The sequence below is a fragment of the Sceloporus undulatus genome, chromosome 3 (genome assembly GCF_019175285.1).
Source record: "Sceloporus undulatus isolate JIND9_A2432 ecotype Alabama chromosome 3, SceUnd_v1.1, whole genome shotgun sequence".
Classification (NCBI taxonomy): domain Eukaryota; kingdom Metazoa; phylum Chordata; class Lepidosauria; order Squamata; family Phrynosomatidae; genus Sceloporus; species Sceloporus undulatus.
The window spans coordinates 83,796,983-83,812,797 of NC_056524.1; the positions used below are offsets into that span (position 1 = coordinate 83,796,983).

At 39.3% G+C, this 15,815-nt stretch overlaps 2 protein-coding genes across 3 annotated transcripts in view; one reads left to right on the forward strand and one right to left on the reverse strand.

Annotated features, from left to right (window-relative positions):
• Positions 1-2,387, forward strand: part of PCYT1B (phosphate cytidylyltransferase 1B, choline) — a 44,730-nt gene extending 42,343 nt beyond the window's left edge. For both annotated transcript variants that reach the window (XM_042460752.1, XM_042460751.1), the window contains exon 8: positions 1,916-2,387. In XM_042460752.1, the coding sequence (XP_042316686.1) occupies positions 1,916-2,128 (213 nt within the window). In that variant the 3' untranslated portion in view covers positions 2,129-2,387. The remainder of the gene's footprint in view (positions 1-1,915) is intronic.
• PDK3 (pyruvate dehydrogenase kinase 3) overlaps positions 2,378-15,815 on the reverse strand; it is a 91,312-nt gene continuing 77,874 nt past the window's right edge. The window contains exon 12 of the mRNA XM_042460748.1: positions 2,378-3,102. The gene's annotated coding sequence lies outside the window, so the exon portion shown is untranslated. The remainder of the gene's footprint in view (positions 3,103-15,815) is intronic.

Sequence of the window (15,815 nt, forward strand, 5' to 3'; positions counted from 1 at the left end):
TCTCTTACCCCTCTCACACACTTCTACCGTCTGTCTAGCCACTTATATAAAGTTTGATTGCAAGTTGCTAAGTAGATGTTTCAAAGGGTTCTCTGTCACCATCCTCTACATCAGCAATTCCCAACTTTATACTGATGAGAATGCACTTTGGCCATTCTAGACTTTTCAATAACTGCAAAAATATACTAATTTTAAAAAAAGTTCCTGTGAACTCCATGAAGAATGCTGCCTTTGATATCTCTCTATCACTTCCTGTGATGAGGAGGGAGACATTGTGCTTTGGTATTCCTTCCCTCCCCTCGCCCCCCGTACTCCATTCATCCTCCCCTGGGCAGTACTCATTCAACTGTGCCTCTGTGCATCAGATGAAGCTGGAGTCTTTTGTCATTCCCAGAGAAGGCATTCAGAAGAATTACCTAGCTTTGGATGCTCCCCTGAAATGGAGATTTACAAAGAGACATGGAAGGAGGAACTCAGAAAGGTTTTTGGACTACCTATTCCAGAATCCCCAACCAAGATGGACAGTGGCTATGCTGGTTGAGGGATTCTGAGAGTGGTAATCCAAAAAGTAACCTTTCCAAACCTATAGCTGGTGGCTTCTATGAGTGCTGGCAGTTCTTTACAGTCTTATAAAGCAAAGCTAATATTTGGGAGTATGAAGTTGAATTGTGCTTCCAGTGTGAGTGGGGAGTTAGAAGCATCCTACATGGTCAAATGGTTGCAGGTACTTGCAACAACATTATCCTAGCATCCAGAAAGAGCATCAGGACTGAAGAAATGGAAGTGGAGATTAGAACTTAATGCCCTCTTACCTGTGAGTGAGTCTCATTGAACTTGGTCGGATTTAGTTATGAGGAGTCATGCATAGGATTGTCCTGTACCCCCTTATCTCTTCTGCTGTTTCTCCACTACAAATCCTCTTCCCTTGAAGGACCATAGTTTGCTTATAGAGTACATGCTTTACATCCAGAAGGTCTCCGAATCAATAACTGGTATCTTCAAACTGGTTTGGGAATTATTCTTTTATGAAATCCTTGAGAACTATTGCTGATCAGTGTAGACAGTTCTGGGATGAAGCTGTGTCTATGAATAACTTTACAGAATAATACACAGTATGCCATGGATTTATTATGAATTTGTCTTGCCACGATGGACATCTCCGCACTTTCAAAAAATTATTTGATTCTTCACTAATTAACTTGGCATGGAGCCAGGTTCTAAATTCAGAGTGGACCAGATAAAATGGTGGAAATCAACTAATGCCTAGATGTGGACAGTATCCACTCAGCAGGACAATGTTCTTCATAAATGTATATGGAACTGAAGATGCAAGAGTAATTTGTTTTTCTCAGTTTCCCATCTTACACCCATTTTCTCTCTGCAGTGCAGAAGTTTATGCAAATGGCTGTAACTTATGCCCAAGAGTACTCCACAAGAGGTTTTTTATGCCCCAAAATTGAAATAACTATAATAATTATACTATAATAGTGAATACTTGTTAATTATACAGCATGCACAAATAAAATAAAAGATTGCACCTGGGCACTTTCACCTCTCTCACACACATTGTCTTTTATTTTTATCACATCTGTGGTGCAAACACAAAACCTTGCTTTCATTTTAGAATGTTTTTTCCTACTCTCAGTTCTGCATAGGGATCAGATTAATAATGGAAAACCTTTAAGATCTGAGGCTGATAAATTACTACAATAAAATGTAAATATATAATCTTCTAAACTGTACATTTTGGAAATATTTTGGTTTAAGGATACAATTTTCCCTCTTTACAACTACATACTAACATATTTTTGCCCTAAATTGATTGCCTATGACTCTATTAGTGTATCTGTACCTATGTATAGTCATCTTTGTATATCCATATCATATGTATTTTCTATTTCTGTTTCTTTTCCAGAAGCAGATGTTTCAAGAAAGGAGTGGACGAATGCTTCAAGCCTTGTCTCCAAGGCAAAGCCCCACAAGCAGCCCAACACGGGGACGCTCCCCATCACGGTCTCCATCTCCCCCTTCCCCCTGGCTTTTCAGGAAGACGTCACCTCCTTCCTCTCCCAAAGCTGCTTCAGCATCCATCAGCAGCATGAGTGAAGGAGATGAGGATGAGAAGTAAGAAAAAGGGAGAAGTAGTAATCAGAAAAGAATAGGAAAACGCACAACATCCACTCATTTACAAGTGAAGTGAGGAGAAGAAAGAATTTTAAAAGATGCATGAGATATTTCTGAAGAGGAAATAGAAGCATATACAGATACAGAAGCACTGAAGATCTCAGCTACAGCACAGGTACTTGCTGATAGGGGAATTGCCAGGTTGACAACACATGATGAAAAGATATGCAATAAATAAATAAATATTGCCCAATAATTATGAACACTTTATTGTACTTTTGTGGTTGTTGCTGCTCAACTCACTGAATAGATATCAGAAATCTTGCATTAGAAGATAGACACTGGTTACCTGCTAAAATGTTGGAATTACAAGAATGAAAGCAAAGCACTCTCTGGGGGCAGCAAAAGCTCCCACAATGCAAATGAAGAAGAGGAAGAGGAAGAGAAAGAAGAAGAAGAAGAAATCACAACATCAAACCATGCCAGTAGAACTAAAATGCTCTGTCTTTCACACTGGACATACCTTGGATCTGCTAAAGTTTGTTGAATGTTGCTTGTTGAGCAGGCTTTTGTACATATAAACCAGGGTTATTTTAAGGCGAACACAATTTGCTTGATGAACTCTTACTATGTTTTCCTAGTGCCTCCAAAGCTACCTTTTCTTTTCTTGGTTGAGTTTTCTTCCAGGTTTTGTTAAGAAAACTGTGCATTCAGTATGGTTTCATGTCTTGGAAATTTTGTTCATTCAGCCACAAATCAAGCTAGTCCACATGTAAAGTTTTGTATCCACAAGATGGCTTTTTAACTTGTTTTCATAGATAGACTGGGGGGGAAATGTGCAAGCATTTTATCCACAGCACTTACTTGGTTAATCTGAAACTGGTTAAATTTCAAATCTCATAGGATTGTCTGAAATGTTGAGCCATTCTGGAGAAATGTTTCAATTCTATATATATATCGGGTGAGCCATGAATAATCCTATGAAAGCAAAAGGATACTGTTAGAATTGGCTCTTCCTCACCAATATTTGAAATAGAACATATTTTACTAGTTAATTTCTCAGTAAATTATCTGTGCAACTACAACTTTCTGCTATTCTGCTTATAAATCTGATAAAAACTGCTTAACTGGATAGAAACACCTCTCTCCATTTTATGTTCTAGAGCAGTGGTTCTTAGCCTTTTCCTCACTAGGGACCTCTTTTAAATATCTTTTGTTGCCACAGACACTCCTCCAGTCTTAAGATTAAAAAAAATAACAATAATACTGTTTAAGGTACAATTAGAGCCAGATTAGTGACACTAAAACCAGGAACACTTCCTTTTCTTTTATTTCTAATAGCTTAGTCATATATATATATATATATATATATATATTCATCCATCCATCCATCCATCCATCCATCCATCCATCCATCCATCATTCTAGCTCACAGTGCCTAGTGTGCTCTTCCAAGGGCTCTGAAGTTTGCAAATGAAGAAAACAAATCCTTCACTGGTCCCAAGAGCATCCTAAGTTAGCTAACTCCTCACTATACTTGCAGGAGGCACCACAAATTCAGCTCAGGTTAGCTGCAGTAAAGAACTATTCTGAGCCAGCTCTTTGGTATGTAGCATGCTTGCCTCCTTAATAATTACTGAGGCCAAAATCCAATGGTTACATCCAACAAGGATACCGCCATTTGAAACAATAGGAACTTGGTCAGTCTGGACTTAGGTCAGTGCCATTGAGTCAATGAATCTACTCCAGTTGGCACTAATACTTTGGTTTAGGACTGTGATGACCCTGGGCTCACAAAAACTATGTCACTACCTCGGTAATTGGTTCTGCAACACATCTAAAGGCTGTGTTATAGTTTTTAAATATATATAATCTCTCTATATTTCTTGTTCTTTGGAAGCGTTTTGCATTATGGAGTGTAATAGCATACATGAGTTGTCAACCAATGGGTGATACACTTTCTGTCACAAGAAAATGAGGAGTTTTTGCCTCATCTTCTGCAGACAAATTCAAGTTGCTTTTGATAATAACAAATTAACTACCTCACCACATATACACCATTTTCATTAATAGAGATGTCACAGCCTCTTTGGTAACACACATCTGTTCATTATAGAAAAGCATAATTAAAACGTTCTGTTGTTGATCAAGCATCCACTGTGCTTTAAGCACATTCTTAGATAGTCTATTGTGTGTATTTCACATCAGTACAAAACTCTTTCTATCAGAAATAGATCACAGTGACATCTGCAAAATTTTCATGGATGCAATTAAACAAGAGGAAATATTGTAATTACCTTAGCAGGAAATGCTAAAGTAATTAAATTTTAAGGGAAGAACAAAGCAAAGGAGAAACACCACCACCACATCTCTCACTCTGTGTGTGTGTGTGTGTGTGTGGTGTTGTTGTTGTTGTTGTTGTTGTTATTTATTAACCTTTATTTATGAAGCGCTGTAAATTTACGTGTGTGTGTGTATATATATATATACACACTCTAAAAAAATAGGCCAAGATTCTGCACTGGTTTCATGGAGCATAAATCCCTGAAAAGCATAGTTCCTTTCCACCATGTCTGCAGCCAACCATTCAGCTCTTGGAACATACTTCCATAGCCATTTAGTGGCTGAAGGGGCACCCAGATTGTTTCAAGCTGTGTTTCTGAAGCAGAAAACATAAAGAGGTCGTTGTTTTCCTGGACATTTGGTACGTTCTACCCAAAGGCCCAGGAGGAAGATATTTGCTTTGGGCCTCTGGCTGCAGAAAAATAGCTGGCCCCTGCCTGGACATTCTCTGTCCTCCCCTATGAAGTGAACTCCAGCCACTGACAGGTCTGCTGTGTCTACTAAGGGAGTCACTGTGCAAAGGAGATAGTGAATACAGTGCGACCTTGATATCTGCTGGTGTTTGGTTCCAGGACCCCCCATGGATACCAAAATCTGTGGATGCTCAAGTCCCAGTAAATACAATGGCAAAATGTTCCTTATATAAAATGGCAAAATCGAGGTTTCCTTTTTGTGTCCAGTTCTGGGCACCACAATTTAAAAAGGATGTGGAGAAACTGGAGCGTGTCCAAAGGAGGGCGACTAAAATGGTGAAGGGTCTGGAAACCATGCCCTATGATGAATGACTTAGGGAGCTGGGGATGTTTAGCCTGGAAGAGAGAGGGCTAAGAGGTGATATGATAGCCCTGTTTAAATATTTGAAGGGATGTCACATTGAGGAGGGAACAAGCTTGTTTTCTGCTGCTCCAGAGACTAGGACCCGGAGCAGTGGATGCAAGCTGCAGGAAAAGAGATTCCACCTCAACATTAGGAGGAACTTCATGACAGTAAGGGCTGTTCGACAGTGGAACACACTCCTTCCTCAGAGAGTGATGGAGTCTCTATGATTCTATTATTTTATTTTATTTTTTGAAATATTCTCAATTTGTGGATGCTTGAATCTGTGAATAAACAATCCATGGATATGGAGAGCCAACTATACACTCGTCCCTCCACATTTGTGGCTTTGAGTTCTGTGGATTTGATTATTCATGGATTTTATTAAAATGTTCTTTCTTAGAATCTCTATGTCCTCCAGCGCAACTCTATGGTCAACTTTAACCAAAAACCGCACTGGAGAACCTAGAGATTCCTAGAGAGAACACTCCACTAAGCATTTGTAGCTCCTCCTGGACAATTCTATGGTCAATGTTTGGCAGACATTGACCACAGAGTTGCACTGGAGGACCTAAAAATTCCTAGAGAGGTGTTCTCTCAGGTAAAAACATAGTGCTTTGTTATTTGTGATTTTCCACTTTCACAGGGGTCCTGTGTCCCTAACCCCAGTGAATGTGGAAGGACGGGTGTACTTCTTTCCACAACAGCCTGAAAACAACATACTTGCACTAACAGAAGTTGATTTAGTGTATGTGATCAATAGGGTTCTAATCTAATCGTGATTGAACCAGCAGCAGAGACATATATACAGAATTTCTGGAAGACAAAAGAGACAAAAGGAATTTCTGTGGCCAGAACACAAAGTCTGATGAGCAATACATACAGAGTGTACAGATTTATGTTCAGTCACATATGAAGTGGTTTAAAAAAGCCAACCAACCAACCAATAGGCCTTTAAAAATAGTATTAATAAAAAGTTTTCTAGACTCTTTATGCCCTTTAGCTATACATGGAAGTAAGTGATTCAATGAGATACTTACTGACTTTGCTCCCTTTATTCTATGTTTACATTAGGAAAACCATGCATCACTCACACAAAATCTTACTTCTCTGACTAAGAAGAATCTTTATATCACTTTTTTCTATCACAATTTTTCTGTCACTAAATCCACTCTGCTAATTATGAAACCCCACACAGTTAACATATTATTTTCATTTTTCTGCAAAAAGTAAACCCAAGACTCCCAACATTTCAAAAAAGCCACTAGAGACTTTCCTGATAAGAGCAGATAACTTATCCATCTCTGCTAGATCAGACATTTTTAACAACCAGTCCTCTTTTGTTGGAATCTCAGTATTTTCCCCTTTTAGCATGTACAACAACCTTGCTATCAAAGCCATATATTGTAGTAGTCGTCCATGTTTCTTCTTGATCTGGTTGCCCATCAGCCCCAATAAAAATACCATAGTTCTGGTTCCCTTATGAATTTTAGCTAGTCTTTCTTTAGTTAAAAACCAATGGTATATTGTTTTATTTAAAAATGTACTTGTGATCATAGCACAATGTAAATTTCAAACAACTCAGTCACATTTCCCCACTGTTCCAAAATATTGTGCCCATTTTATCAGGTAATTTTAAGCTGTTCCTCTTCCTTTTCCCATTTTAACAAAAGCTTGTACATTTTACCAATCAACTGCTCATCATTTGTACATAATTGAACTTTAAACTCAGACCGATGTGTCAAAGCAATTACCAGAAAGGCAGCATATGGACACATGTGGAATATCCCAAGCTTCCTTTAATCCAGGCAGCATTTAACATCAGTTCAAATAAAATTTGACTGAAAGTCTCCACAATTAGTGTCCTCCTCCACCACGTAATGTTACAGCCGGTACATTGTCAGTTCCAGCCTGAAAGTCAAACCAAGATATTTTAACGGATGTCAAGATTCCTGTTGAATATTGGGCCATTTGGGAAAGTGACAATGTGCAGCTTCACCTTTTTCACTTAAGTGCTGGAACTTAAGTTCTGTGATTTTGTAGATTGGCCATTGCTAATTATCGGGGAAGGGAAGCACTTATATAACAATAGCAGCTTCATTTATATACTGCTTCATACTGCCTAAGCTGTAAGCTAATTTTTTAAATTTATTTTTTATTCATATCAAAGATAGTTAAGGTGGCGTACATATTAAAACTCCATACAAAATCGCAATATGTCCTTCCTTCCCTCCTCTAAAACAGAATTAATGAAATATTAAAATAATCTCAAAATAGAATAATCCAATTAAAACAGACAAGGAGGGATTAGGCACAGGGCAGTCGATGGGGTAAACATATTGGGTGTAAGGCCGGGATTGCTATTTGGGGAAGGCCTGTCGGAAGAGATCTGTCTTGACAGACATTTTAAAGCTAGTAATGGATCTCCTCCAGCAGGCCATTCCATAGTCTGGGAGTGGCAGAAGAAAAGGCCCTCTGGTCTTTATAGGTTGCAATAATTTTCCCCCAGAGGACCTGAGTGCACGGGGTGGATTGTATGGAAGGAGGCGATCCCGCAAATAAGTTGGACCCAGTCCATGTAGGGCTTTAAAGGTCATAACCAACATCTTGTACTGTGCCCGGAAACCAATAAGTGACCAGTGGAGTGATTTTAAGACCGGTGTGATGTGATCACTTCTAGATTTTCCCGTGACCAACCTGGCTGTCATATTCTGCACTAACTGAAGTTTCTGGACTAAGCACAAGGGTAGCCCCATGTAGAGCGCATTGCAGAAGTTGAGTCATGAGGTTACCAGAGCATGTACCACAGTTGCCAGGTCCCCTGGATCCAAGAAAGGACGCAGCTGGCGTAGCTGAAGCTGATAACAAGCACTCCTGACTGTCGCACTTACCTGATTTGTCATCTGGAGCAACGAGTCAAGAAGCACCCCAAAACTGCAAACAACAGTCCTTAGAGAAGAGTGTGATCCCATCTAGGTTTGGAGGTTGTATCACAACACCTGGATTAGGGACCCCTACTGTGAGTACCTCCTTTTTGTCTGGATTCAGCTTTAGTCTGTTTTTCCTCATCCAGTCCATTACTGCTTCAAGACATTCATTGAGAGGAGAGACATCTGAAGTTGAAGCTGAAGACCGAGACATGGAGAAATATATCTGGGTGTCATAACACCCCACCCTATGTCTCCAAATAATCTCTCACAGTGGCTTCATATATATATTGAGTTGCATCGGAGACAGGATAGTGCCTTGAGGGATTCCACAATTAAGCTCTTTTTTTTGAGGAGAGACTGTACCCGAGCATCACCCTCTGGAATCTGCCTGAGAGGAAGGAATGGAACCACTGCAATGCAGTGCCTCCAATTCCTAACCCTCTCAGGCGATCAAAGAGGGTGTCATGATCTATTGTATCAAAAGCCACTAAGAGGTCTAATAGCACCAACATGGTCACACTATCCCTGACGCTGACTAGATGGAGGTCATCACCTAAGGCAACCATGGCAGTCTCAACTCCATATCCTGTCCTGAAGCTGGTTTGAAATGGACTTTTACAGTGACCTCCTGAGCCGGTGATTATATCCATTATAATCACAATTGTTTTACATGGGGTAAAAGGTACGGCCATATTTAGGTGTTGATGCCGAGTCCTCCATTGTAAATAATTTTTCAAATACCAAGAAAGTTTCACTGCATAATGTCAATTGTTTGTTATCGACAAATGATGTGGTCTCAAAATTCATTGGAGAATTCATATGCCATCCTGCCCATGGAATCAAGTGGGTTTTTGAAAACAAGAGACTCTTGCCAGCTTTATTAAGTCCATTGATCTCTCTGATAAGGACTTCCTTCTTGATTTTTTCTCTCTCCTGAGAGAAACATACATGCTTTACTCATGTCTAACTAGTACTGATGGTGGATGAGACTTGTTTTTTGGTACATATATATTCTCTATATACTTTGTTATATTTCCACAAAGATCCCAGATTGTGGCATGCATTTTCTCAAGGTGTTGTTGTTGTGAAGTTCTGTGGAGGGATATCTATGCAAGCAGAAGAAGTACCTTTTTGGATTATTAAGGAATTCAAAATTTATCTCATGGACTTTGAAATGGTTTGTTCCCAGTGCCACATGGCCATAAGCAGGAGGACCCTTCTTGCACAGATATTCCTTCACAGAACAACACAACAACAGAGCCTTGAGAAAATGAAGGCCTGTGACTAACATAATCATTTTATATATTTTTTTTCTCTTGTATGTTTTTAAACACTTTTGCCTGATGAAGAAGCCAGTGGAGCTTCAAAAGTTTGCATTATATAACAACAACAACAACAACAACAAATTTTATTTATTTACTGCCTTTCCAAAGGAAAGTTTTGTGCATTTTGATTGGTGAATAAAGTTATCAATGTTTTTGTATTTTAGATGTTATTGTACTTATGTAGTGCTTTTTATTTTAATTAGAAGCAGTACATCATCATCAATAAAAATGTTATGGAAATATTTTCTCATCTGCAATTTCTGTTGGCAATACAGAGATGTTTCTAAATACATGAAAAGTCCTAATTTGCATTGCAATCAGAGGCAAGTAATGCCCAAGTTAAAATATGGCAACTTTATTCAGCTTTTGGCCTGAAGCCATCATTTCCTTTAAATTGCAGTGCAGAGCATTCCTTTCAGTCCGGATGGAAGAGTCTGATTCAGGTGTTGGTGTATCATCAGACCATCTATCACAGACACTGTCCCTTGAACCACACAATTTCTAATTAAGTAATGACTTCCAGTGGCTGAACTGCAATGCGTTCTGAAATTAATTTGTTCCAGAGTGAACTGGAAAATGATTTCAAGAACAAAGACGTGACCTGCTGGAACAAAATTTTATATTGACAGATTAATATTTTCTTGTAATGCCTTGTGTTCTGAAGAACAGGCACACTTAAGCCAGCATGCTGCTAGTGTGATACACAAGCGTAATTCCATTTTATGCTTGCATATGTATTTTGGGAGGTCATTCAGAGACTGGTATTCCCTTCATCCTACTATACCCACCAAAGCTCCTCCACCCGACTCCCTGTGTCACTCCAGTAGCTCTCCCCTAGTCATTCTGTTGCATGTGAGACATGTCTGGCAGTGGCACCATGGGACTGTAGATTGATTATATCATCCACTGAGATCTCCAAAGGGCCCTAACAGATCTTGATAGATGTCCTTGCCCTTCTTCTGGGCAGGGGCATAGGCAGACCCTTCACAAATCCCCCCTGCTCTTCACCAGTGATGGAATAACCATTGGTAAGATGCTACCAAATCAGCTAAGTGAAACCTGGGGCTGGTGATGGGAGTTCCATGTGGTGAATTGTTATGTGATGTTCAGTTGTGTAGGAGCTCAGTGTTAGATATATAAGGATGAACATAATCAAGTTGTTACAGTGTTTTGAGAACATCCTTTCCAGGTTGGCTGTTGCAAACTATCAATGATGATTCAATGTTGTATCATCAACACATCAGCAAGAACTACTTAAGGCAGAAATTCTTCTGAAAGCTGTAAATCTAATTCCTGCTTTCAGTGTGTGCAATACAAAGAAAGCCAATGTTGTGTAGTGGTTAGAGTGGGGAACTAGGACTCTGGGGACAAGTTTTTAATCCCTACTCCACCACAGAAACACGCTGGTCGATCTTGGGCAAATCATAGTCTCTCAGCCTCAGAGGAAGGCAATGGAAAAAACTCCTTTGAATAAGTCTTGCTGAGAAAACCCTAGAATAGTGTTGGCATAAGAATGGACTCGCAGGTACATAACAACAACAACCCCATCAATGCCCATAAACATGGATGGAGGAGGCAGTGAAACAGTTTGGGACCATTTTGCTCCTTGAAGGGAAGGGGAAAGAAAGAATTGGGGAGGAAAAAAGCAGCTGCAATTTATTGGAAGTGCAAGAATACTTCGAGAATTTCTTGCAGAATAGCAGGGTCTAGGGGAGTATTCATCTCCACTATGTTCTACTTGTATATTTATCAATAAAATAACTCTTGTGAAGAATCTCTAGTCACATAACACAGTGAAACAAAACCCTATCAAGTGTTATCCCTGGATCAAAATTTTCACTGCTGTGTATTATTTTGTTTCCCCGTTGTGACTTACCCATTTGTTCTATTGCCTGACAGTTGTCACATACTGGGATCTTTAGCATTGTTTGCATAGTTAATTTTAAAGCCAATGTACATGTGTTTCACATTTATCACAATTTCATGCCAAAGCACACTTCGCTTTTTAAATTTATTTTGTAATTATGAAAATATTAGCACATAGTCCCTACTCTCCTTTCCCAAATTTTCAATGTAATTTTAATATTATATATGAAGTTATGTACTGCTGTGTTCTAACTGCCAGTGAAATTCAGTACTCACGGGATTTGTAAAGAAAAGAGCAGCTGAAAAGAGGAACTTTAAAGCTCTCTGTCTAATAGCAGGAAAAATATTTAAAGTCAGTGAGGCCAATGATGGTGGGGACTATAGGCCAATCAGAGCAAGAAGGCAACATGATCTGTGCTCCTCTCTTAAATGCACTTCCACTGTGTTGGTCTTTTACAAGCTAGGCATACCCTGAAGGCACCAGATCCCATTTGATTGTGGAAGCTAAGCAGAGTCAACCCTGGTCAGTATTTGGATGGGAGACCATCAATGAATACCAGGTGCTGGAGGCTATATTTCAGAGGAAGGAATTGGCAAACTACCTCTGAATATTCCTTGCCTAAGGAAATCCTATGAAATGTACAGGGTTTTTCCATAAGTAGACAATTTCAAAGCAAATGCACACAAAAATACACATGCACAATACACTTCTACTTGTTTTAATGACTGGGCCACAAGAACTTTATCTTGCACCATCTCCTATACAATTTATCCAGTTGGTCATCCATATCCATGGATTATTTATCCGCAGATTCAAAAAGCAAACTTTTATTTTGCCATTTTATAGACATTTTACTATGCCATTTAATGGTGCTTGAGCATCCACAAATTTTGGCATCCATGGTAGGTCCTGAAACCAAACTCCAGTGGACACAAAGGGCCCACTACATAATCTATGTTTTTTCTGTTTTGTTTTTCCATTCCAGATCACATTAACTAAAGTCAAATTGTAGACTAATATTATATTAGTCAGTAAATGGGTTGAGAGTGGAAGTGTCTACCCATGCATAACCCAGTGTTTCTGCACTCATTGTTTATCATTCACTCTAGATACTAGGATAGGAAGCTGCCAAGCATTTTGTAGAAAGCCATACTGAGTCCAAAATTTTTGAGAAGCCAGTAAATTCCTGTCTATTCTAGACTTAGAAAAGAGGTTGTGGCTTGTAGCAATATCTTGTTTCTGAGGTTCCCTGTGTGCCACTGTGACCACAGATGCATCCTTTGGCACTTGGCGGATGGACTGCCTCTCCTTTTTGAATTTATAAATAAAATTATTTATTGTACTGTATTTAACAGTGAGGTGATAAGAAAGGCTATACACTGTCAATTTTATTTCTCAAAATGCCTCTGAGCACCATGTGGCATTCTCAGATAATAAATGTCATTGAAAGGGAGAACTAGAACTCAATGATTTCTTTTGAAACATGGCCACTTGCCCGGGAAAAGAAAAGATAAGCAGGTGAGGCTGGAGCATGTGAATGGTGGAACAGTGGTTAAATGCCTGTATTGCAGCCACTCACTCACAAACCATAAGGTTGCAAGTTCAATCCCAGCCAAGGAGGCTCAAGCTCGACTCAGGCTTACATCCTTTTGAGGTCGCTAAAATGAGTACCCAGATTGTTGGGGGCAATTAGCTTACACTTTGTAAACTGCTTAGGGAGTGCTTAAGTGCACTAATAAGCGGTATAGAAATGTACTTGCTATTGCTATTGCTATTCTTATCCTTTCTTTTAGTCTTGCCTGTATGCTTTGTTGGAATTAGGTGCACCATAATTCACCTGACCATTGCTAGCCATTTTGTGAGAGCAGCCACTACATTCTCAGATTTCCAAATATGCTGCCCCAGCTCAATAAGAATTGAGCTGAGCATTAACATATATGTCAGGATTTGAGTCAAACTGAATCTCAAAGGTAATAGCTTTCTGTCTTCCTAATGGAATGTAAAGTTTATTTCTTGTACTGAGTCTCCCACTACCCCATGGCCAGAAGGAGGAGGGGTCCACCTACATGAATACCCTTCCACATCATTTGAACAACTACCACAACATCTTGACCAAATGCAAGGCTTTGACTAACGTTGCCTCTTTCTTTCTTTCTTTCTTTCTTTCTCTCTCTCTCTCCCTCTCTCTCTCCTGTATGATTTTAACACCTTTGTCTGATGAAGAATCCAGTGGATTGCAACATGTATAATGTTCAATATGGTTGGCGCAAACCAACTTCTTTGGTTGGTTATATGGGTTTTGGAAGATACCATATTTTGCTTGTCACATAGACAGTGGCATAAAAGATAGTACAGAGTAATAAAATAATATGATCCAATTCTTATTGTCTATATCAATATCCTTTGGCCCCATACTATTGCTGCTTTGTTACATTTGTATTATATTCAAATGTACTTGATTAATATCTAAAAAAGCAACAGCCCTGTTACAAGTTGAAAGGCAGCAGTTTGTCCTGAGTGAGCTCCATGACTAAATCTCATGGTGGATTGTAAAGTTGTTTTTGCTATGCCCTACTAAATTAGCCCACTTCACCTCACAGTAATCACAGGGCCATTAATTTCCCATGCAAGCAAAGTGATGCTCAAAATTCTGCAGCAAAGGGTCTTACCATATACAAAGCAAGAAATGCCAGATTCCAAGTGGGGTTCAGGAAAGGAAGAGACATTAGGGATCATATAGCAAACATAAGCTAGATAATGGAACATACAGTGCACCTGTTCCATACGCAGGCGCACCATACATGGCTTCCGATTTATGCAGAAGCCGCGCGACAATTAAATGAATGGTGCGTGCGCCCACACGTGCCACCCCGCCGCAAGCACGAGCCCCATTATATTGAAGCATACGCGTTATTCGCCTTATGCGAGGGGGGGTCCGGAACAGATCCCCTGCATATGGCAAGGCTCCGCTGTACTAAGGAATTTCAAAATAAGTTCAAACTGTTGTTTATTGACACTAGCAAAGAATTTTATTGTATAGATCAGGAGTTCCCAAGATTTTTGACTCGTAGAGCCCTAAGGGCTCCACGGAGCACAGGTTGGGAACTGCTGGTATAGATCATGAAAAACTATGGATTGCTCTTTAAAAAATGAGCGTGCCACAATGTTTGATAGTCCTTGGAACAAGAGGCTACTGTTAGGTCAGTATATGGAGAACCAGAACGGTTTCCAGTTGGAAATGGGGCATTCTACCATTGTATGTATTTAACCGGTATATCAAAAACATAGAAATAGTTCAAGATTTTCCTTCCTCGGGCTCAGTCCTCACTCAGAATAGAAACTGCAGCTAAGAAATTGGAAGACTTGGAAGTTAGGATGGTCCCCGCCATAGTATTCCCTATTTCTATGTGTTGTTGTGAAAGCTGGACAGTGGAAAACTTGATAGAAAGAATATGAACTCATTTGAGATGTGGTGCTAGAAAAGAGTGCTGAGAATACCGTGGACTGTTAAAAAACCACCACCACCAAAACACCCAATACATTAGTCCTAGAGCAAATTAGGCCTGAATTCTCCCTAGGAACAAAGATGACTAAACTGAGGTTGTCGTACTTTGGCCATATCATAAGAAGAAAGGACTTATTAGAAAAGATATACCGTAATCCTTGGTAAAGTTGAGGGCAATAGGAAAAGAGGAAGATGTATACCAAATAGATGGATTCAATCAGAGAAGCCATGATTATGAATCTGTAAGAACGAAGTAGGCAGTTGAAGATAGAGTGACTTGGAGGTCTCTCATTCATAGGGCCATCATAGGTCAAAGTCAATTGAACACAGTTAACAACAACAAAAACCCTCACTGTTTGTCTTTGCATCTCACGTGTAAAATCACTATTCTTAAAAGAACAGAAAGAGAACCAAATATTTAATATATGAATATTGCAAACTCTTGTAGTGCAAATTAAGGGAGGGGGAACCTTCTGTCGGTTTTATATTAATCTCTAAATCACATTTCACAAATTCTTTCATTAAAAAGTCAATGTAACAAATTAAATGTGAGCAAAAAAAGCTATCATCCACTTGTGAAATGTAGATTCATTAGCATCTGCTTCCTGTCACTGAAGGGTTGATTGTTTTGAAAACCAACAACAGAAATAAGTTTAGTTGTGCTGTTTTCTATGCACAATATTTGCCTGAGGCTACCCTACAGCCCATAATATGCAAGATGACAAAGAATAGACAAGCCTTTAAAAGTATTCTATGATTTTAAGAATGTTTGCTGTTCTCAGAATTACAAGTCAAGGAGTTCAGTTTTTTCAGGCATTTCAGCAATTGGAGCAGTGCAATTTACGATTAAGTAAGTGAAGTGTCAACAAAATCCTATTTATGCAAATCAGCAACCAATGCGATCC